Genomic DNA, 24,251 nt, shown 5'->3' with positions numbered 1-24,251 from the left:
GCCAAGGCTGAAGAAAAAAAAAAACGCTCTTGAAATTATCATGTAACTCTAATCTACAGGACACTTTCCCATATACAGCTATGGAAGTAGGTTGACTTTTTCCTCCTGTAAGCTGACAGCTTATTGCATTCTTAAGATAGAACATAGAAAAACTGTTTAAAGCTACTGAGGAAGAGGGGTTTAAAAAAGTTTTTAACTTTTACATGCATGGCATGCATTAACTCAAGCATCATGGTGAAACAACCCTTGAGGTCACCGGAACGTTTCATTTACTAGGAATCAAAGCAGCTTTCCTGATCAGTGTAGTGAAGAATGGATAAAAGAACAATATAACTGAGAATAAGTACTAGCTGCTGAAAACAAAAAGCTGCAAAACCAGGCACAAATTCTTATGGGTGAAGCTTGATGTATGCAGACTATGTCCTGCACTACAAACCTCCTACCCTTCTGTTACTCCACTCAATCTATGTTCATTAATAATTTGCAAGTTTTTTTATTTTTTCCTCAAAAAAATAAAAAACTTTGCCTGTGTTAACACAAAAGATTAGTATGCTTTTGAGAAGATCTATTCTTTTAATGATTGTTTTGCCTATGTAATCATGCAGAGTAAATTCTAGCATTTCTAAACACATAAATTTTTATTCGAGTATTATACAGATCTGCAGAGTGGACAACACAAAATCATTCTTCAGATTGCTATACCAATTGCCCAGAGGATTTTAAAAGATTATTATGAATATACATAAACTAGAAATCCAAGTTTCCACATTAGAAATTATTTTAAGGTGTACTTTCATGGGAATAAGGTATAGAAGAAGGTGTTGTATTAGAGGTACCATATTTTCCAGTTTTACAGATAGACTGCAGTATATACCATTGATTTAGAACTTAGTATGTTACCATGTTAACTTGTTCAAACAGTTAACAGTTAATTTGATGGCAAAAAAAAATATTTTTGCTCTCAAACTCAACTTATTAAAAACCAGAAAAATAACTTGGGAGTTCTGATTACTTTTCTTAAGGAAAAGATGCTTATTTTCAATTTAGCCAGCATATATTATAAACAGATTATATTACTGTGAAGACATTCTCAAAGATCACTTCCTTTGGATCAACAAAACAGAATGCAGTTCAAATGAAAAATATTATTTTGTTAACATCCAGTTGACTTATTTAACTTAGTTGTTAAATTGCTAATGCCAGAAGAAACTTCTAAAGATCTTACCTTTGAAAAGTCAGATACATTTTTTTCTCTTGCACTTAAATGAAACCATGCACTTCAACCACACATAAAATAAGCATAGAGACCTACTGCTGACTTTAAAAATAAAGTTTATGGATGAGTTGAACGTGAGAAAAACTCACTTTAAACTACTACACTGTGAAGATTAATTGAGAAATTACCCAGTTTCTAATGAACTATGAATGTGTAACAAGGGCAAATTACCAATGTATGGAATTCACAGTTAACAAATTTGTTAACTGAAAATATGAGTTGGCACACAACTTCAAGTTCTAAAGCAATTTCACTGAAAGGAGTCAGACTCCTGTGGGTCTCAAGGTAAATAGACTAAATCAGGACTGAAGTAGTCTGGTGAGCTGAATTTTTCTTTACAATATCCAACCATAAGCCTGATGTGGTTCCAAACTGAATGCACATTAACTGATAGCAAACACAAATCTCTAAATCGCATGGGTTTTTTGTTTCACGTTTTATTTTTTTTTTCTGTTCCAGAATGAAGTAACAAGCTGAGCAAAGGAACCATGACGTATGAATTGCATAACGAAGACTTACCAGACAAAGATTTTCACATTTTTTCATTACCCAAAATATTCAATAAACAGGATAAACTACAGGAACCACTTTTGAATCACAATCAAAATTATATACAGAAATGGAAAATTACAGTGGCTCTTATGGTCCTAACAGATTTGGTGTCGCTGACTGACATGGAGAACTAGGCCACTGCTATTTCTTCATCTCCAGGACTGCACTTCCTGGCCCCCTGTGTTTGGCACTGCATATATTGCAGAACTGGACAGAAGATACCTAAATCAAAAAAGAAAACAGGAATCTCTCAGAGAAATGTAGCCACATCAGAATGTGTGAAGATGAATTAAAAGTGCCAATGCCCTTCTCAACATTACTGCTCACAGTCAGACTGTTCCCAATCAACAGTCATGGATAGGTGAGGGAAGACAATATAGAAAAACATAGTAAGACAGGCTGTTCTGGAGTCAGAGGGCAGCACAGCCCAGCACTCACTGCCACCTGCCAGAGGAGTAATGACAAACTTTCTCCACACCAAAAATGAAAAGTATCACTGATTATCTTCATATATAAAGGTGAGAGTAAAGTCACTTGGTGAGCTCCAATAACCACTGCATGCCTTAGTCACAGCTCTGTCTTTGGGTAGTGCTCCACAGATTTCCAACAACTGAGATCAGGGCCCAAATACTGTCATTTGACATCAAAGATGTGTTTACTGTTACTCTGTGTTTAGCCCTGTGCGCATTTTGTGCACACACTATTTACATTTCAGTAACATGATGGATCACCTAAGGCCACATATTACAATGTAACAGGGGAAATTTGGCTCTTTTACATGTATACACCCCTCTATTAATACATACTGTCTATGAATAGATATCATATAATATCTACGTAACATTTAAAAATCCCACCTAATCAGTCACTTGCCGCAGAAAATTGAGAATGCTAGATAAATTTTAGATTATTTCTCACAATAAAATTTGTGGTAAATATTGAAGAAATATCTACTAGTTGTTGGACTTGTACAAATGATCTAATATTTTCAGCTTTTCCTAACATATTTAAGTATCCATGCTGTACCATATGGCTACAAGCACTTTGTTTACTTACAGATGAAGTGATTCACTAAAGCTATTTTTCCACTGCATGTTAATGTTCAGAGATAGATACAGAATCTCAAAGACTTACATTTAATTTTCTATGTGATTTTGTTACCATTTGAATGCTTTCATTCCTATATTTAAATCCTGTTATATCTATAAGTTATATTTTTTGCTTTGTGTTAATTGAACAAACAAACTAACCCCCCAAACAACTTACAAAGAAAAAACTGTTTTGACCATAAGGATGATTACAAACATATTTAAATATTCACTCTGAAATGACTGATTTTTGTCTTCCAGGTCAGAATCATTTAATATGGTTCACTTGAGAAAATACCTTTATTCTCATCTTTGAGTATGTTTAGTTAAAGTAAAAGCTGGAATGGAAGATAATTAAAAAATTAGAGAGACTGTATTCCCTGTATGTCTCAGAGTTGCATTATATATTCTGATTGCAGAAAGTGATAAAATACTGTTCAAACAGTAGTGATTTCTTTCTACATTGGATGAACTTCAGTTGCAGTATCCTTAAACTCTTTTCTTGGTCACATACTACTATGTGGTATAGTCATAAGTTATGCATGTAATCATACAATTCCTCATAGACCCATGCCCTTCTCCACAGCTGAGAAAAGAAAATGTGTCACTTTATCTTTGGCAAAGGTGTCAGACATATTAAGCTAATTCCTTACCGTGTTAGATACAGGCAGGCACTCTCTGTGAAACATGTGTCTGCAGTGGAACACTACCACACTGAAGGACTTGGATGCATCTGGGAAACAGAAAAATAAATTAATTTCAACAGGGCTATGAAACAAATGATTTAGTGGCTACAGCAATATATGCCCACATTCTGTCATACACAGAGAAACTTCAAGTAACATCTCTCAAAACAATTTCAAAATTATTCTGACTCATTTATAGAAACCATTAAGAGCACGGGAAACGTGTGCCAGTGATGGAGTTCCAAAACAATTTTTTCTGTGGTTGAGATACTGTATACCTCCCTATCAGGAATTTTTCATCTCAATATATGCTACATGCTAAATTTGGGCAGGGAGAAGAGTAAACTACCACCAAATAATGCAGCTGCTTTGAAGAAAAGATAGCAGAAAAATTCTTGCACTAGTGTGAAGAGAACCAGAACACTGAGCAGTTCTAGAGCCTGCACTGCACACCATGATCCTGAAATTTGGCAACAAGCTGCCTAAGTACAAGATGTCAGCTTTCATTCTCAAATGAATATTTAGCCAAAGTAGAACCCTTAATACAACACTCACATATCTGAAGAATAACTATCTCACTCACAAGCATCATTTGCATTCCACTTTGGCTCTTTTCACCTCAACACACATACCTCAAAGCACTAGCACATTCAATTCTGTCAGATTCTCCTTGCCTGTATATTGCTACACATGATCCCAGTATCGTTTTTATTTATTTATTTAAGTGAAAAATGGTAGAAACCAGATTAACTGTAAGTCCTTCTATCAGGCTGTTAACACCCAGAAAACAAATAAATGTCTGTACATATGCTTTGCGTTATATATTCTTGCTTTAACAGGCCACAACAGATATTCTCTTGGTAAAACTACTTCTTTTTAAGACACCCAACAACTATATTGATATTTCTGGACTTGAAGAATGAACATCTCTGAAATAACATCCTGAATTTCTATTTTTACAACTACCTTTACAAGGTAGTTGGTTTTAAGCTAAACCAACTTTGGTCTAAAGCTAGTTGGTTTTAAGATGTTGCAAATGTGGTGCCCATGACTGAAGCCAAGAACTCACCACCATTCAGACAAAAAATACATGCAAAAACATTTTACAGTCTACAAGTTCAGTGTGAATAATCCAACAGATGTGGACAAGATTTGGTGGCCTAAGTTTGTGGTTCCAATAATCTTTGAGAATATGTACGCTGATGGAATTAAAAGTTGCCTTGAATTCCATGTAATCAAAACAGAAAATAAGGAAGACAAAGTTGAATAAGAAATAATATCTGGGTTTACTGCAACAAAAAAATGTTCAGTTAGACTCCCTCCCATGTCAGATTTCAAAAGCAAGCTTTGCATAGGAGACTGAAATTTATACAGTGATCATCAAAGGAGACTACGCATTTTTATGAATAATTTTTCTTAAAATACTACTAAAGAAATTTACAAAAAAAATTTTACAACCTTTTTTTTTTTTCCAAGAAAAGCATCCTACCTGAAGGAAGTACTGGAGACAGACATGATTCACAGATATTCTCCTCTGAAAAGCAAAACAAAAGAAAATTAGGCTCTGTTAACAAACTCCATGTTTACTTTTTATAAAGCAGGCATGAACATACTGCTCTTACAGAAATGGAGCTTGGTCCTAAAGCATTTACTTAAGATGCCTAACAACCTATTAAAAATTGAAGAGCAATACTGAAGGAACATTTCTAATAAAACATGATAAATATTTAGATTTGATGATGGCAGAACGCAGGATTGAGGCTGTTTAGGAACAGTGCTGAAGAGATGAAAGGCAAACTGAAACAAGGAGCATAGGATGGGTGGCTGTTAACTCTGCAGCATTTTGGAGCAGAAGCTCTGGTACTCTGTCCTGTCTCTGGCTATTAACACTCAGCTGGTGTGAATTACAGTGCTGTTCACATCATTAGCACCCTGCAAAATATTTTCAACTGTTTCTGGCAAGCTTCTTGTATCTTTTGCTTTGGTTGCAGATTATCACCATCTGATTGTCCATGTTGGTATTAACCATCATTTTCACCTTTACAGAGGAAATGCAGGACAAAATACTTTACTGGCTATGCAGAGACTGATCAAGAGAAACAGCTGCATGCTGGGTCTTGTAGTTTTTGAGATACAAATAATTCCTCTGCAAAGGGGAAAAGCATCTAGTATCCTCCTACACTCTACAGATACGGTAAAAATTGCAGGCTTTTGTGCACCTTCCAAAGCAGACAGTCAGGAGGTATATAAACAGTCTATATAAAATAGTCTTTAAAATATTGAAAGTCATCACGTTTCCTCTGTACCCACCATCCACTAGAACACCCTTCATCTGAGTTCGATGCATTTTCTTCAACAAAGAAAGAGAATCAGCAACGAGTATCTTTTTGCATCCTTCCCGCAGCAAGATCTGTTGGTGCAAAGAACATAAAAGACAGTGGTTGTTGAACAGATGGGTATATCAACTATCTTGACAAGTCACCACTCTGTTTTTGCTGCCAAAGTGAGTGCAAGGAATGTTTAAAACTTTTCAAGGCATTATAAAGGAGGCAAAGGAGCAACTTTTTGTTGCTATCACTTCTATCTAAATAAAAAGCCCACAAAAAAACCCCAAAACCCTACAAAACAAAAACAAACATCAAAAAATAGAATTCTTTACAAAGATACTATTATTATAATTATGAACATCTGCCTATGAGATGGTGTTGACAAAATAACAACAGAGAGGAATTTTTACAGTGGAATTCAAAATACATTTTATCCAAATATATATCCTGCTGAGGAGTCATTTAATAAGCAGTACTAAATGTCTATGCACCTAACCAAAGGTCCCTAGTTCATTCCACTTCAGCAAAAGTCTCAGCTCCCTTTTGACTTATTTGGTATTTTTCATTAGATTGACCTGTCATTGCCTGAAATGGTTTTGAAACACAGAAGAAGCAAGGGCATAACAATTATAGAGAACCTTATTGAACAATAGTTAATGGAGCAAGTATGGAAAGACAACAAACCCAAGTAAGTGTTTTGGACTTTTTTCTTCCTTCTCCCAAATTGATGTTTGGAAATTTGTTTTCCAAGACAACAATTCCTTTGAAAACTGCTTCACAAAGACACTCACAGTCAATTATAATGTGATCAACCCTACTAAAAGAGAGGTATAAAGAAGCAATGTTCATTCCTTTCTTCTGCTCATTCATATTACTGGAGATACCAAGCATTCTAAGACAGTACAAAATACAGCTAATGCAAATACCTAAGAGGAAATACAATCATAGATTTTACAGCCAGGTGGACACTGTCAAAAACTCTACCTTTTCACATACACATTCTGAAGTAATAAGGACACACTGCTAAGAATGATACGCAGATAAGACTGCAAATCTGAAGTACATAAAAAAAAATTAACACTGAGTAACACTGTGAGCATTTCAAATTGGGCATATCAGTGGGTGAATGAGACTTTTCCAGTATTGGAGACATTGAGCTGTAAAACATTTCAGAGCACCAGCAAGTAAATGCAGATCTACAAGGCAAATACTTAGAGAATGAATAATTTTTATCTGTCGATAATCTCAGGAACATTCTGACTATGTCTTTCCCTTGCCAACTTTATCCAAAGGGAACAAAGAATGTAAAATTTTGTTCTAAATAAAGAAAAATGTTGCTAGGTTTGAAAAAATACAAGAAACTTTTAGCAAGGACAACTGAATGGGACTGTGTCAAGTCCAACTCCTGGCCCTGCAGAGGACAGCACCAAGAATCACACCACGTGCCTCTGAACATTGTCCAAATGTTTCTTGAAGTCTGACAACCTTGGTGCTGTGACCATGTCAAATGAAAGAAGCAAAACAAAGATAGGATGGAAGATGGAAGTGTGTCCTAGAATTTCTTAATTAAAATACAGTGTGCTAATAGAAAAAATTCATTGAAAAGAAAGAACAATGAAGAGGGAAACAACAGACATCACTAGCTCACTGGAAAACCTCAATACTGTTTGATGCCTTAAAACCCAAGAGTAACAGAAATATCTGATAAAATGTATATTTTAAGAAATATGCACTTTCTCCCATTATTTAAACAGTACTAAGATCTTTCCATACCACATTTAATGACTGACCTTATTTTGCTAGAAATGGAATACAGTAGGCAGCCATTATTACACAAAAGAAAAAATTGCAATGCAGAATGTAAAATATCTATTCTCAATGTAATAAATTCTCAGCACTTCTGAAGAAATTTATTTGAAGACCTCAAAAATGGGTAATTTGAGACTTACAGAAAGTAAAGGGAATTTGAGTCCAGAGAGAGGGAGCTTTAATAAAGGGGAGAGAAATAGGTAACTGTGCACCCTAAGGTTAAGTTGAACTAGTTAAAACTGACATTGGGCATAAATCTGTGATGAAACCACTTTCCAAGAAGAAACAGAATTGAGGATGAAACTGAATTTTATTTATCCTTTAAAAGCATGTAATTGTGAGCACAAGCATGACAGTAGCATGCACCTACAGAAAGTTTTAGGCAGAAATAATGCCTTTCATTAAATTAATAAAAATTGCTAAAACCAAAACTGTTATTGTGAAAAATGTTTGTTTTCTGGCTGTATTAGGGAAGATATTAGGCATAAACCATTCTACTTGATTGGAAAAGTCTTGATTTACATTTGTAAATCAAGCCTAACATTATCTTGAAAGAAAAGCACTGCAGTATGGAGTTATTTTTAAAGCAAATACTCAAAACTATGGGAATTAATTTTGGCCTTGATTCAGCTTAACCCACAAAGAAGTCCAGGTTTCTCAAGGCCAGCTAACTAAATTCTTTCAAATAGCATCACTGCCACACTAAAACCACATTATTTTTAGTCTTTACAGCCAAAAGGCACATGTCCCCCTGTGCAAGCTGCCACCTGCCCTCTAGTGCCTCCAAGGTGTCTGAAAGCATTTTCAGTTATGTTCAAGTTCAGAACCTAACAATTGTTTCAGGTGCTGTTCCAAGCAGCATTCATTGTATTGTCATTAGGTTCTTCTAGTTCATAAACTCTATTATGAATGAATAGATGTGAATTTTGTGAATGGATTAATGTCTGTTGCCCATCAGAGTTCCTGCAGGTTCAATCAAAGTGCAAACTAGTAAGTCAATGTTTGAGTAAAATGGCTAGTCCACAAAATCTCAAAGTATTACATCTAAACAAATTGCTTCTGTATTTAAAAGCTAGGGGGAAAGGAGTCTTAGAAAACCAACATCTGTGAAAGATTTATTTAAACAAATGACATAGAAAGGGTGAAAAATGAAGCAGTTCTTTCTAAAACAAGACTCTTCCAATACCACAAGCAGTTCCTACATTTCATTCAGATACAAACCAAAGCTGAAAAGACACCTATTTTATAGATTTGGAAAGCATAACAGGCTTATAATTAACTCACAAGTCTACAAATAAGGAGATTTTACTATCAGCCTTCTCTGGGAGATATGTGATACAATGCTTTAGAAACCTGGAGAATGGTGATTCATTTGCACTTAAAAAATGTACTAGGAATGTGTAATTTCTAATAAGTAAGCAGGTTTCTCTTTAAGACAACCTGTCTAATTTATCTATAAATTTATGACAGCAACAAAGTAGATTTCAGAAGCAGTAAAAAAGCTTCAGACTGCGCTTTATGTGATAAAATATTATCCTATTAAAATTCAAAGAACTATAACTTTGTCATTTGTGAATGTTACTGTATATAAACACTAAAATCAGCATCATTTCAGCAGTAAATAAACTTTCATCATTACAATCAGGGTCATTTGATTATGCACTATGGTTTTAATACATTAACTCAAACAATGTCAATGACAAAACATCAAAATTAATTATCTTCATGGATAAAAAAAAAACAACAAAAAAATCACTTCAAGGTTTAATCCCAATTCAAAAAACCACTTAAACATTTCTCTGCTTAGGGGTATAGTTAGAAGTGTGCTCAGTTTTAAGCTCGTGGTGGAATTGCAGAAAAAAGTCGTACATCATCTGTGTTTTATTTCTGCCCAAAACAATATCTAATTCTGCTTTAGTGCTATGCTTGGTTGGTTGTTAGTGATCAGATTTCAAAGGTTAACCACAAAGCTGAGGTTAGCTTAGAGTAGCATATAGAGCAGTGGCAGAATTTCATCTAGTGGATGGCAATTTTTTAAAGTGAAGCCATCAGTCTGCAATCTGCCAACATTATTAAAAAACTATTCAAGGAAGAGTCCATGTTTTAAAAAAAATTACAACAAAATTTGCATTAGTAGACTTTCTTGTTGGATCCTCTAATGCATACTGTGAGTCGCACATAGTTTGGTAGACACTCAGTTTGATTTACTTGGTTTTGCTGGGATGGAAAGGACTGTTCTCAAAAGGACAAAGTCTGTCAAAGGCACTGCTTTTAACTCCTACCCGTATTTGACATCACACCTAAGTAAAGTTTACTGGTATGGAAACTCAAGAGCATAACAGGAAATTTGCATTTGCATGCTTACATAGGCATAAAACAATTTTATCAGGGCTTGCAAAAGGAGCCCACAACTAAACAACATAATGGCACAGCGGTAACATATTTTGGGAAGCCATCATTATGAAAAGACCAGCACAGTTTTTGTGTCAGGCAGTGGCTTGCAAGTCAAGCAGCAGATTCTCTTTCCACCTGTCCTCCTTCTTCATGGATCCTAGCACAAGACTCTTTTTGCCTTTGAAAATGAGAACAATAAAACATATGCATACAGAGCTTGAGATCCAAAAAGATGAAGATATAGAAAATCCTAGCCAATGAAATTTGTATTTCTGAGTAAGTTCAAAATGTCTGGTATATGCTCCATGCTACACATCAAGTGATTTCTACTAAAAGCCAGAGTTCTGCCAGGCCAGAATAAAGGTCAGTGACTTCTCAGCATGAACCTACACAACATGTGCAGAGGTATGACCACACATCACACAAACACACTTAAGACTAGCTTTAAAACACCTAATGAGGCAGCAATAACAAAAATAGTCCCTCTAGGAAATTTGAGTCCCTCTATAAAAGTGGCTACTTTGGTGAGTGTGCAAGACCAGCAATAAGATCTCTAAATTTCAATGTAGATATACCATCTGTTCATGAACAGTGCATTTCATGTTGCCAGTAACACTTAAGGAACAGACTTATTTTAAACTGTAACTTACACTTCTCTAATGAAATATTGCCTTTTTTTGGGCTATATTTTTTTCTATCATACAAGAAAGCCAAGCACAAATTACATTAAGATTCACTAATTTCTATTATCCCTATGAAATCTAAATTTTAGCCCTAGAGCTATCCGACTCTACTTCAAAATCAATTAATTTGGAATCCATAAATCATTTCAATGCTAACAGTAAATTATTTCAGATATCATTCTCAAGATTAAATACATGCTTTTAATCCAAAAGTAATTCTGTTAAAAGGTATTTGAAGAAAAAATTGTTGTCATATTTTGGGGATGGAAATTGTATTTCCATCCGCAAAATATGACCATACTGATGTCATCAGCTTTGTCTGAAGCCATGCAATGTACTCTGTATATGTGTAAAGCTGTAGCTATGCTTACAGCACTTCCTCAGTTTGCGTGAAAACACAACAAATTTTGATTTAATGAGAATCCAGGAACAGGAGGATCAGTGGTGGTACTGACAGCAGCAAGATTAACATGCAACTGTTGAAATGCAGCATGGTATTTAGCTATCCCCCATTTTGGAAGGATACTAGCTTTGGACATCACCCAATGAAGTCAAAACCTGAAGTAATGCTAAAACATGCATTATATGCAAACATGTATCTATTTACAAGTGTTGAGAGATGAAGAAATGTAAAATGCTTATTTGAAATAGCCGAAGTCAATCTCAAGTTCACATAAAAATAAAATAATGGAAAAGCCTTAGAAAGGCTTAAACCTTGCCCTGAAGAGAGATACGGCCTAGCAAGATACCAGCCATGACCTTAATGTAACCATTGAGTGCATCTGTTTCCTTGGAATGTTGAAAGACTAACAGCAGACGGGGAACAAATATTTGAGGCTCAGAAAATCAGAGTTTCGGCTGCCTACTGAGCTACATTTTCTTGGACTCTGCACAGTCACACTGTAGGCATCTGTATTTTTCAGTAGAGCAATGGAGAACAGCATAACAGAAAATTCAAGTTCATGACTCCTTCTGTAGGAGAGAGATTTAAAATATGCAGTGCAACACAATCTGCTGGCTACTTACAGGGAACACTGAAAGATATGCTTCTTGTAAGCTCTTACAAACATATCTCAGAACCAATCACGCAGGGGACTGCACATATCTGTGTAATTATGGTGGGGCAAGAACTTCCATAATCCAGTGAACAGTCCATTTAAAAAAAATGCATAAACAGCAACACAGGCACAGAATATTCTGAGTTGGAAGCAGCATTGAGTCCAACTCTAAAGTGAATGGTCCATAATACAGGAATTGAACCTACAACCTCAGCATTATTAGAATCATGCTCCAACCAACTGATTCTGCACCACTGACATGAATTTGATTTTAAAAGTTCATCTTCCTTCAGTTAGTATGACACTTAACATATGACTCTAACACCTGATGAATGTTTCAGTGAGGGCATGTTGCATTCTGCCTCCATTCTGCTTCTGCATTCATGTGAAACAGAATGAGAAGTACTGGTCATGAAACTTTCCAATACTAAACAGCTGGGCACTGTAAAACAGGCTGAATCACTCAAGATGCTTCCAGTTGTACTTACCCACCAGGCTTCTGACAGTATGGTAGACATTTAGAAGGGCTAGATGCCATCAAGAAATCTCAGCAAATTTCCACTATTTCATAGTTTTGTGTGGGCCCACAATGTCCATGACCAATGACTGAACAAATCATGATAGCAATTTACTGCGCTGTTCAGTGACAAAGATGGTTTGCTGTCTCTCTGAAAATTAGTATCTCATGAAGAATGCAACATCTACCTGCAAGTTGTAGTCCTGAAGAATTTTCACTAGTGAGTCTCTCAAATTAGGAATCTCCATGCCTTCCTTAATGCGATGGATCAAAAGAATAGGATCAACATGGGTTCCAATATTGTTCAGCAAACCAGTAATAAAAGCTGTGAAAAACAAGAGGCAAAGAAATTAAGAAAAACAATCCAGCACAATACCTGATTAAAAGATACTAAGGTGACAAGCTACTTGACAGTTCTCTAATAAGTGAAAACACTAAGTCTCTTTTACAGTCTTTGTATGTTTCTTGCAGCTGTATTTACTTGAATACAAGCCTTTGGGAAAGTGAGGAAGATACAGTCTGGCAACTTATAGAACTTCCAGTGTATTCAGCAAAGTAGTAACTGAGTCTCCAGCACAAACTCACAAGTAAATAACGCATTTTGATTCAATAAAAAGAGCCCTCAAACGAATAGTGTTTAACTACCAACTAAGAACTACTTTATGTGGTAATTCCATTCCCAGTTCCAGGGTATAAAAACAAACTTTCAAGCACCTAACCTGATTTCAGTGTGTTTCTAAACATTGATGAGAGTGACATGATAGAAGTCTTTTGCTCTTTGAAGGGCATCTGGGTAAAAAACCCACTAGAATGATGACTCAAGGCTGTGTTTTTCCTTCAACCCCCACAACTGAGGAATATCAGTAGAGCTGCTCTACACACAGGCAGAAACTGTTACATAGAGTTACTGAGAGAATTCTGTATGTTTTGAATCCCTTTTGCTCTAAAGGTGTCACTGACTTTAGTGATGCATTCGAGTATGGGTAATTTGAGAATGCCATTCTTCTTGACATTTAAAAGATTCTGGTCACTTCTTCCTTTCAAAATTAGCAACCAAGGGATGAAAAGATACATATTCTGACACTAATTCTAGAAGACTGTCAATTCCCCAGAAAAGAGGTTCCAAGAGTCTTTACAGTCTTGATTTAAAGCCCCAGAAGGGGTTGCAAAAACCAGTGGAGTGGACAGTTAAGAAAATTCTCTGCTTTCTTAGTCATTTGAACTTTGAATCTGCCTCCTTGACAACAGTGATGCTTATGTTTCTGAGTCCATCTAACCTTTTAACTTGGAGTAGCTATTCATATAATAAATGAAAGGCAAAATGCACTCATTATTACCAATCGTACCATGTAACACTGAAAAAAATTAGTTAGTTGTTTTACTGAGGCAAGAAAGGTGTAGGCTTTTCATTTTCAGAATCTCGAAGGGAAGCAGTTGTAATAAAATAGTATGCAAAATCCTCATCAAACCTGCAGACAGTGTTTTGAGGCTGTCTAGAAATGAAGTCTCATTCTGCTAAACTAAAAGCACTACTGTCCCCTTGATTTTTCATTAAGGACATAATCATGCAGAGCTTATTCATTGTGTAGCATACTCTCACACTGCCTTACTGCAAGTTTTTATGCACAGTAGGACAGCTGTGTTGTCCTTCACAAACTAGAAAACTTCCCTGACCAAACCAAAACACCTTCTCTAACATACATGTGAACAATTTAATCCTTTATTTGCAAAAGCATTACACACATGCAAGCTTCCCAGAAACTATCCCACTTACGTGGTTTGTCAATAGAATATAAAATGAGATCTTCCCAAAGTTCTCCATCATCTTGCTCCTTGGCAAATTCAATAGCTTTATCTACATCTTGCAATTCTTCCATTATCATCTTCAAGGCACTGCGGCTATTACCCATTCTGCCTGGAAGGAAAAATAAGAGATATAAATGCTAATTGCTCACCATGTTCAGTGCTCTTCCAGTAAGAATTTTCTAAGCATGAAATCAGACTAATTCAACTACGACCCAATCTAGTCTATTCAGATGTAGGAATGCAAATCAGTATAATATGAATAAGTGCTTGGAGCAGTTTGCTGGACTGGGACCTAGAGGCTTTCTCAAGGATGTGTTGGGTCTTATTTGGGGTTCTGAACTGCAGCAACATCTAACATGAGGGGGAGTGTGTGTATGTGTAGAGATGTAAACTATAACATGAAATACCAGCTTCAAGGGCCCATATGAGCCCTCTTCATTTGCAATAAATATAGCACAGCTTACACCCATGAAAAATAAGAGGAAACAGGAAGAAGCAGCAGAAAATATGAACTACTTCCAAAACAAATTTATTAGTAAATCTTACTCTCCACTGGACTGAAATGGTCCACAAAATATTCTTCTTACTGAACCAGAGATTATTTAAAAAATATTTACTATTCTGTTCATGACTAATACAAAAACATACATATAAGTGTTCCAATGCCTCTCATTCAGAGTAGATTTCTTGGCCAGCTGAAGGAGTTAATTTACAACTAACTTAATGGAAAAAAATGATAGAAAGCAATATAAGCAAATCTTTCATCTCAGCAAAAAATAGCACCAAGCTTTTAAGACGTATTTAGAATAAAACAATTGTTTAATTTATCCTCTCTTTTCAAAACCAACAGTATTACTCTTCTCTTGGAGATTGTATCAGAAATAACTCCCCACCCAACTTGCTCCCCATGGCCTCTGCAACACTTCCAGAACACGAGAAGAACATCAAGTAAAAAACATAGTAACACAATATTTGAAGTTAAGACATCATATCCATCCAGTGCTTTTTTTTATTTTCTAAGTCATGCTAATTTGGTTTAATATTAAACAATATATCTTCATACCATAAACTTTATTACAAGTTTAAAAGTGTTGTAATTGATCACAGTTTTTTATTCTGAGTTACTTACTCAGAAGATAGACTGTCTCCTCTACAAAGTTCCTCTGCTGGCAGATCTCAAGAGCCTTGAATGTAGGAGAAGAGAGAAGAGAATATATGGAAACCATGCAACATGAGATTTTATTGATCACAAATGCTGCAAGAAGCTTGAAGTGATTTTTCTATGTAGTTACATTATTCATTTTGACAGGAATGCAGCTCCCTTAATAAGCACTGCCAAGTCCTCTGGCCTTAATTAAGAACAGAAACTCTGTGACTTCCATGACTCTCTTTAAAATTATTCTCTGAGACTGAATAAATCTGGGGACAGAACAGGTATTTCAGTCTGGACTATGTCAATCTCTGCCTTTAATTCTACTGGCAACTTTATTCTGCCTCCAAAAGTTGGTTAATACAAAACACCAAGGTTATCTACTACCAAGACTCGCTTCCTGGGGGTGGACTTACGTAGTCTCTAGTGATGGAAGTCTGCTTGACATTCATTAATAACACAAGGCTGAAAATCTCTTCAGGGTAACCAGAATGGTTTCAGGAGAGAGAGTGCCCTCCAAATTTTGTACCAAGAAGACAATGCAAAAAAACAAATGTGAAAGAATATGGAGAAAGCATTTCTTGTAAATTTGGTTTAAAGACCTGAGGGCTAAGTATCTTTAGCAGCTACAGAATCTATGTGTAGTTGGAAACCAGCACAATTATAAAAACTACCAAACTGATTACCAACAAGTTTGTAGTAACAGGAAATCAGCAGGGCTGGTATGCCATAAACAATGCCATGTCTGTTTCCAATTTGGAAACAGAAAGCAAGATCAAGATTCATAGCGTTCCTCTAAAGACAACTGTTCACCAACTTTCACACTTGGAAATCAAAGTTTTAAATACATAAATATAGCTACAATCAAAGATGAGGTAGGAATTCAGTTTTCCTTCCAATTCTCATTATTTCAGAAGGGTTACTCTGAAGATTAGAATTATGGACAACAAATTTTGGGCTAGGGGTAAGCAAATTACCAACTAGGTACTTCAGCTGAAGGAAGGTATGAATAATACTAATAAGTTATATACAAAGCTGACAGCCCTCTTTTTCCTCTCCACTTAAAAGGTAAACTACAAAGCACCAGGTATTCAGTAGTTCTAGATACTGCCATTTCCTGACTGTCATGCTCCCTCTAGAGGAAAACAGGGAACATTCCTACTTCTCTTCCAGCTCATTTTTAAAATGTTTGCTAAACTGCACTTGACTAAAAGTGGCTTACTTCTAGAGAGCACAAATTATTTCTTCTTGATGAGTTTATAATTTCATTACAACAATAAAAAGAGCAGATTTTTTTCAAACAGAAATTGCTTTTTGCAATTTATACACTTAACAGGAAGTGAAAATAGTAGTAACTGGGAAATTCTTAGTCCCCTTTTCAATTTCTTAGAATGAAGATCTGTATGTCACAAGAAGTGTTATTATATAGCATGCATGGTAAGAAGTATAATTACAGAATTAATAGCATCTTTTTGTCTCTTCCTTAGCTTCTTACTGAAAGATGTTAACATTTTAACATTAAGGTTAGAATTACACATTTTTTCTGACATTCTCTCTTGACTTTGGTGATTACTGCACCACACCTTCCAGAAGCCGATGGGTCTCTGACCTATTCTTGTTCAAAGCCTGTATCTTCAGCAAAGCAATGCCTGCAATGAGGATCAGTTTCACACGGGACTTTTCTGCACCACCTGCCACTAAAGACAGGAGGCTGGACATGCAATAACTAAAATTAATTTGCCTCAAAATTAAAGAAAAATGCAGGTAAGGTTTTATACATAAAACCATGATCACATGAATAACACATAAGGCAGAAACTAAGAATCATACAATTAAAACCAAGTAAGCCAATATTGTAGACCAAAGTTTCTGGCTGGAAACCTCTCAGGCTCACTGCCTAAACTAGTCAATCTAGTTTCAGGTAATGGTTTCAACAAATCCCAATTCTCCAATCTAAGAATGTATAATAATATAAGAACGTATTTTCCAGTAGACAAAAACATGCAAAACAAGAGAGGTACCAGGAACAGTACTAGTTTTCTTTGGAATGTTAACCATGTAATTCAACATTCATACTCCACTGTGTCATCATTATAGCTGCATATGGATAGGTAAGGTCTGCTCTGCTCAGCCATTAACAGCAACAAATACAAATAATAAAATACTGACCCATCTAAACTGGAAAACTTAGAATTTCCATTTGTTTCACATTAATTCAGGCAGGGGAAACAACTCAAGATTGGCCTTCCCTTTATGCATTTTGTAATTTGACAAGAAAGAGCAAGGAAAAAAAATAGAAAAAAAAAAAAAATATTAGAAGATGGAAACCTGGTACTCTGTAAAACCTCAAGTGTATTACCCAAATTACAAAGACAAAATACTTTTAGCCCTGTTAGTTCAGTGACGTATATTGTGTATATTATTCAACAGAAACTTATGGCCTTACAACAAAAAGATAGAATAACTACAGTTACAGCTACTGGTTTTTCAAGATCTAACACAGACAGCTCCTAGATTTGGCAAAATGATTGTCAATTTCTTGAACCCATAATCTATGTTCAGTGAGGCTGAGCACTGATGAGTAGATATGTTGTAGCCAGAACTGTAGTCAGAACTTCTGCATTAAAAATACCCATGAATTTCTGCCCTGTGAGCTGAGAGAGGAAAGTCTCAGGTGTCATCAGCTCTGCAAACCAAACTGCAGGTGATGGTCACAAACTTAAAGGATCCCTCATATTGGCAGTAGAGGGCACTACCAGACACAGCTTGAAATTCACAAGACTACAAGCTACAGACCAGGACCTTAATAAAAATCAAGGACTTATGCTTAGATTTTTGGGGCTTACCTTCTCCAGTGGGCAGTGTGTGCTGTCTCTGAGAAATGGAAGTAAGTTTGGTCGATCATATTCAGCATAAAGACTGATCTGTTTCTCATGATATCGTTGGCCTTTATGGTGGTCTCTTTTGAAAAGCTTGTGTAAATACTAGGAATCAAAAAAGAATCAGAATTCAAACTCACTTATTCAATATTATTAATGGAATAATAGAAACTCCTGAGTTGGAAGGGAGCCACATAGATAATCAAATTCCAACTTGCCCTGCACAGGACAGCCCCAGGAACCACACCATGGTCCTGAGAGCATTGTCCAAATGCTTCTTGAACTCAGATAGGCTTGATGCTGTGACCACTTCCCCAGAGTGGAAGACTGTTCCAGTGCACAGTCACTGTAGTGGGCAAAGCTTTTCCTAACATCTAACCTAAGCCTCCCCTGACACAGCTTCATGCTGTTCTCTTGGGTCCTTCCACAGTCAACGGAGAAGAGATTATGCCTGCTGATGCTTCCCTTGTGAAGAAAGTGTAAATGCTACAAGGATTCCCCTCAGTCTGCTCTTCTCCAGGCAGAACAAAACCAAGTGACTCAGCTGCTCTTTGTGTGGCTTCTCCTCTAGACCATTCACCATCTTCGTTGCCTTCCTCTGTATGCATCCCTTCTGTAAACCAACAGTCTGTCAGTTGCCTTTGGAAAGCTCTTAGGCTGTGGACTGCACTTTTCATAGATCTGCTTCCCATAACCAGATCTCTAACCCATACATCATCTCTTCACCAGATGAACACCTGAACTCTATCTGTAATCAGCAGCAAGTTAAACTTCCCTCTCTAATACAGTCCAAGCCCACAGTCACATGTTATGTGATTACAGTGATACTGTTATTCTGTACAAACAAAAACAATTTGACAGTGTATGAAGTTACAGCTCCAGAAAAGAAAGCAATTCACTTTCTCTATGGATCAGCAAAACATATTTTAGAGCTGCACCCACCAACCAATCCCATTTTTGGGTAGGGAAAAAGGAGGAATAAAAACAAGAAGTAATTGACCAGGAAAGACAAGTGCCTACAATGCTATAAGAAGATGTAAATAAGCCTGCATTACATTATCAAATTCTCACAGGTACACATTTTTAGATCATTTAACTACTGTGAAGAAGCTATGGTTATGCTAAATAGGAAATTGGCAGAAGTAACCACTTTGATGATTTAAGACATTTCAGTGTCAGGTTCACTTTGACAAGATAAACACACCTGTAAAAGGTATGTTCAGCCAAGAGTTTACTCAGCTCAATTTCAAATCAAGAGAATACAGGAATACTTACCACATGCTGTAACTCAGGCCTGTTTTCTAACTCTTCAACAACTCTGTCAATCTGAAACAAAACAAACCTGTGATAAACATTACATTTACAAGACTGGAAAAAGGACAGGTAATAAAAGCTGGCATTGGACTGCCATGCAATGAACTTGTTATACTCACAGAAATTTTATCTTCATTATCCAAAAGCATGTCTACTGCTTTCTACAACAGAGAAAGGGAACTCAAGTAGGTAACAGGCACACATATTTTCTTATCCTCTATGTAGTATTATGCTTATTCACAGACGAGTGTCAGATGGACAGACCTACTCTTTTCAGCAACAGAATTCAGAGAGCAATTTACATAACACCAGCATATCCTGACAGCACAGCATCGCAGTATTCTTCCAGAATACTTCTCCTAAGTTCCCTCATTAATAGTAGTAAATGCTGTGTACCTACACTGCAGGTGAAGTATGCCCACTGAATCACCATCAGTCACAAAAAGCTATTGCCAAACGATGTAGAAATACCATTTGTTCCATCTCAAAAGAGAACTGCAGGGTGATGACTATGTAAGAAACACACAATGCAACGTACCTCACAATTGGGTTCCTCCAAACTACCTGGAGACCAGTACCATTAATCAAGCAGACAAGACCATGTAAGTCAAGTGGCCATCAGGATTCAGGTTCTGCTTCCTCTTTCAAGAGCAAACTTTTGCTTCACTTTCAAAAAATACCAAACTACAGATTCCTGATACTAGTTATTCTATTGAATCAAACAAAAATTATACTTTTTTTCCTCTATGAGTGGAGAAACATGGGCATACTAAAGATGATCATCAACAGTAGAGATCCATATTTTAGCTACAGTGCTTAAACAACTATTGCACTGAAAAAAGAGATCTACTTGGTTATCTTCCCAGTGATCACACCAAAATTAATTTGCTTGGATTTGATAGCCAGCTGGAAAGAAAGAAGGTAGAATTCATCATGGAATAAACACTTCCTGATTTTTGGAATTTAGATCAATAACCTTGTAAAATTTCAGAAGCAGATTAATTTTCTGTGGTGAAAGGAAATGGCAAGTACATTTAATATATGCTTAAATACATTCACTATCTCCTTTCTTTGGCTTATTAATACCATTATTTGATTCAAAATACCGAAAGACTAACATGGTGAAATGATACTCTGTGTGAAATGATATTCAATGTTGTGACTTGAGAATCACAATAATGTTCCCAAATCATGCGGATACTCACTTTTCTCACTGAGAGTGACAAGTGGAAATGGAAAGGAAACACAAATGGAAATATGAAGGAAAAAAATAATCTTTGGGTCAATTATTTTGTGATCTAGGCAAACAATCTTCCTTATCTCAGAATGTATCCAGATGTAGCAAACACACTCTCTGCCTCAACATCATCTATAGATCATTTATTTTTAATCTGTTAAATTGTATTTAGAGGAAAGTGAATATAAAATCATTAGGATCACTATACCTCTGAATCGAAATCCATGAGCAGAACAATTTTGTCTCTAATAGAACTGAAGAGATTGTGCTTGTGGATCAACTGGAAGACATCCTTGTGCCTCAGAGTTAGGTAGATTTCTAGGGCTCTGCCATAGCGCTGATCGTAAGTGTACCTGATAGAAACAGGATTATAAAACATGTAATATTACATACTTAAGTGTAGGGAAATCACTTATGAGAGAAAATATAAACATACTCTGGTATGTAAAACATTAGGATACTACTTGAATTTATAAATATCTATAAATAGACCTGTGATTAATTTTTGTAAGGGGAAATAAACATCAGGCAACATTAATTTCACCTCTGTTTATATTGGCCTTCATTTGTGTTTGGACTGCAGTAGTCTACATTTTCATTCTCCATTTTCAACTCACAGGGGAAGACACACAAAATGCTAGCCTTTCAATTCTTGGAAACCAACTGGAACATTCTTCAGAGCTTAAAAAACATTGTTCTCTTAGAACTTTTGGACAGATTGTAACATAGTAATAGACTATAATTCTTCTTTCTTCAAAGAAGCAGTGAGAAAATAACACAGTGATCAGGCTGAGAAAATCAAAGAGCTTTATCCCTGTACGAAGTGACCAAGAATCAGATCAGTTTTGGCACGTTTTCCAGTCACATATTTCCATCCATGCAGTAAACTTAAACACGCTACTTCTTAAATAGTGGGCAAAATCCCCCACCATTTTATTTTTACATGGGTAATTCTGAAATGTGCACCTCAGAAAAGAGGTTTCCTCTGACAGCATGTAGAGGAATGTTAGTTATTTACTTTGGAAAGAGGAGTTGGAAATCCAATCTCATGCTTAACAATTTGCTTTCATACTCGATGTGAACATTACAAGGAAGGGTAAAGAATTGCTAAGCTGTGCAGTCATCAGAGTGGAGAGGAGAGAAAGCCAACACTCTGTAAATGCAGCAAAGAAGACAGCTAAACAAATACAAATAAACTGCAGTACACTATTTTAAATGTACTTTTGTAACAGGAGTTTAAAACTGTACTCACAATTCTGCAAGTGTTCGTAGCAAAGTCCTGTTCTGCGGATCTTTCTTCAGGTGATCCACTACAGCTTGAACTATGATTGTGTTGTTGTACAGATCTCCAGGCCATTCTTTTATTAGTGTTGCAAACCCCTAAAAGTGTAAGAGATTGTAAAAGAAATAGAAAGAATGGCCTAAGGAGCATTTCAAAACATCAAAGCTTCAGCTAAGCCTCTGAGATGATACCTGCTGTCCTTAACCTTTAAGGAACTTTCATGTGCCCACAGACATGTACAGTACAGAACACAGACTCTTCCTTCTTAGGATAATGTTATTATGATTCATGAAGCTGAGTCTCTTTCAGGTGCTGTAGGCTTTGTGCATCATCTCAACCACTTATGCTACATTTAAAAACCTAAAAATAACAGTCTAATAAATAATCAATCTTACAGTATTCACATGCTTTGAAGAATATTTATTTATTCTCTTAAAATTAAAATTCAACACTTAAATATTGTCATTATTGTGGAACTGTGCGCTGATAATCTGTTTAAATACATCAGAGAATTTGCTGTCAGAATTCTTCAATGCTAAGGGTATTTGGCTGGCAATAACTATGGGACACATTGATGTGGAACACATCAGGCTGCAGTACCTCATAGTCACTTTCCAAAAATTCATGCAGGACCATTTCATAGATCAGAGGTTTCAAAACTGGATCTCGTCTTGGCAAGTAACGACTAATTGCCTATAGGAACAAAGAGAACAGTGTCAGATGGTGAATGACATGTGACATCCTGGTACACTGAAAAAAAAAAAAGTGAAACAAAAGAACAAGGCTATACACAAAACATGGCCCCTGGTAATCACTAGAAACCTTATAAACTCATACTTGCAAGCAGCACTCAGAAGTTATTTACTTTAGGATTATACACACTGGAATTTTATAACTCACTTGAAAGAACTATCATTTGAGAGACAGGTGACAAGATACTAATTAGAATAGGAGAATCAGCCATGTCCTTAAGAGATCAGCAGTCATTTAGAAAACAAAACCCATAAAAGACCCCTCAAAACAAGAATGTTTTAAAAATCCATTTTGTTAAGTCTTAGCCTTGCAAAAAGGTATAAGGATTCATTAGCTGAAAAATGTGTTGGAGTGGATTGACCCTGACTAGACACCAGGTACCCAACAAAGCCACTTTCTCACTTCCCTCCACAACTGGATAGAGGAGAAAAAATATAACAAAGGGTTCATGGGTTAAGATCCAGGATCACTCACCAAATACCATCATAGCAAAACAGACTCCCATTTTGGATAGTAATTGAATTTTTTAATAACCAAACCAGAGCAGGACAATAAGAAGTAAAATAATCTCAAAAACACCTTCCCTCATCCATTCCTCCTTCCTGGGCTCTACGTCCTTTACCCCAGAAACACTGCAAGACAAGGAATGGGGACTGATTGACAGGGAATGATTGTCAGCTCATCACACATTGCTTCTCTCGCTGCTCAGGTAGAGAAGTCTCCCCTTCTCCATTGTGGGGTCCCTCCCACAGGAGACAGCTCTGCACAAACTTGTTTAACATTAATCCATCCCATGGGCAACAGTTGCCCATGAACTGCTGCAATCTGGGCCACTCTTCCATTGGATGCAGTCCTTCAGGCACAGTCTGCTCCAGCATGGGCTCCTATGTGGGCTGCAGGTGCATCTCTGCATCCCCTTTGTCCCCCATGGGCTGCAGGGACACAGCTGCTTCATGGTCCTCTCCATGGCCTGCAGAGCAATCTCAGCTCTGGTGCCTGGATCACCACCTCGTCCTCCTTCTCCCCTGACCTTAGTGTCTGCAAAGTTGTATCCTCTCTCGTATTATCAACTCAGTTCTTCCCTGGTCACAGTTACAACTGTGCAATAACTTTTTTTCTTTGTTTTTATATCTGTTATCCCAGAGGTGTTCCTATCATTCCTGATTGGCTTGATCTCGGCCAGCAGCAGGTCCATCCTGGAGCTGGCTGGCATTGGCTCTGATGGACATGGGGGAAGCTTCTGCCAGCTTCTCACAGAAGCCACTACTGTAGCACTCCCACTACCAGAACCTGATCACACAAGCACAATATATGTGTAATTTTGAATTATGACTTATGTTGGGGTCACCACATTCTGTGAAGGGCTATTTTTACATATCCAATTGAAAATTAATTTGAAAATATATCTCTCCATGAAAAGCATGAAGGCATGTGATCTGT

The 24,251-nt window shown here is 36.5% G+C and overlaps 1 protein-coding gene across 2 annotated transcripts in view; it reads right to left on the bottom strand.

The window, feature by feature from the left end:
• Nucleotides 1–1,682: 1,682 nt before the first annotated feature.
• VPS41 (VPS41 subunit of HOPS complex) overlaps nt 1,683–24,251 on the bottom strand; it is a 109,216-nt gene continuing 86,647 nt past the window's right edge. For both annotated transcript variants that reach the window (XM_059477746.1, XM_059477756.1), the window contains 13 exons: nt 22,659–22,751; nt 22,029–22,156; nt 20,985–21,129; nt 19,659–19,700; nt 19,501–19,551; nt 18,193–18,330; nt 15,326–15,380; nt 14,165–14,305; nt 12,579–12,715; nt 5,913–6,012; nt 5,092–5,136; nt 3,570–3,649; nt 1,683–2,050 (listed from right to left, as the gene is read on the bottom strand). In XM_059477746.1, coding sequence (XP_059333729.1) covers nt 1,970–2,050; nt 3,570–3,649; nt 5,092–5,136; nt 5,913–6,012; nt 12,579–12,715; nt 14,165–14,305; nt 15,326–15,380; nt 18,193–18,330; nt 19,501–19,551; nt 19,659–19,700; nt 20,985–21,129; nt 22,029–22,156; nt 22,659–22,751 — 1,236 coding nt within the window. In that variant the 3' untranslated portion in view covers nt 1,683–1,969. The remainder of the gene's footprint in view (nt 2,051–3,569; nt 3,650–5,091; nt 5,137–5,912; nt 6,013–12,578; nt 12,716–14,164; nt 14,306–15,325; nt 15,381–18,192; nt 18,331–19,500; nt 19,552–19,658; nt 19,701–20,984; nt 21,130–22,028; nt 22,157–22,658; nt 22,752–24,251) is intronic.

The sequence above is a fragment of the Ammospiza nelsoni genome, chromosome 1 (assembly GCF_027579445.1).
Source record: "Ammospiza nelsoni isolate bAmmNel1 chromosome 1, bAmmNel1.pri, whole genome shotgun sequence".
Classification (NCBI taxonomy): Eukaryota; Metazoa; Chordata; class Aves; order Passeriformes; family Passerellidae; genus Ammospiza; species Ammospiza nelsoni.
This window is presented reverse-complemented; position numbering and strand designations above follow the sequence as displayed.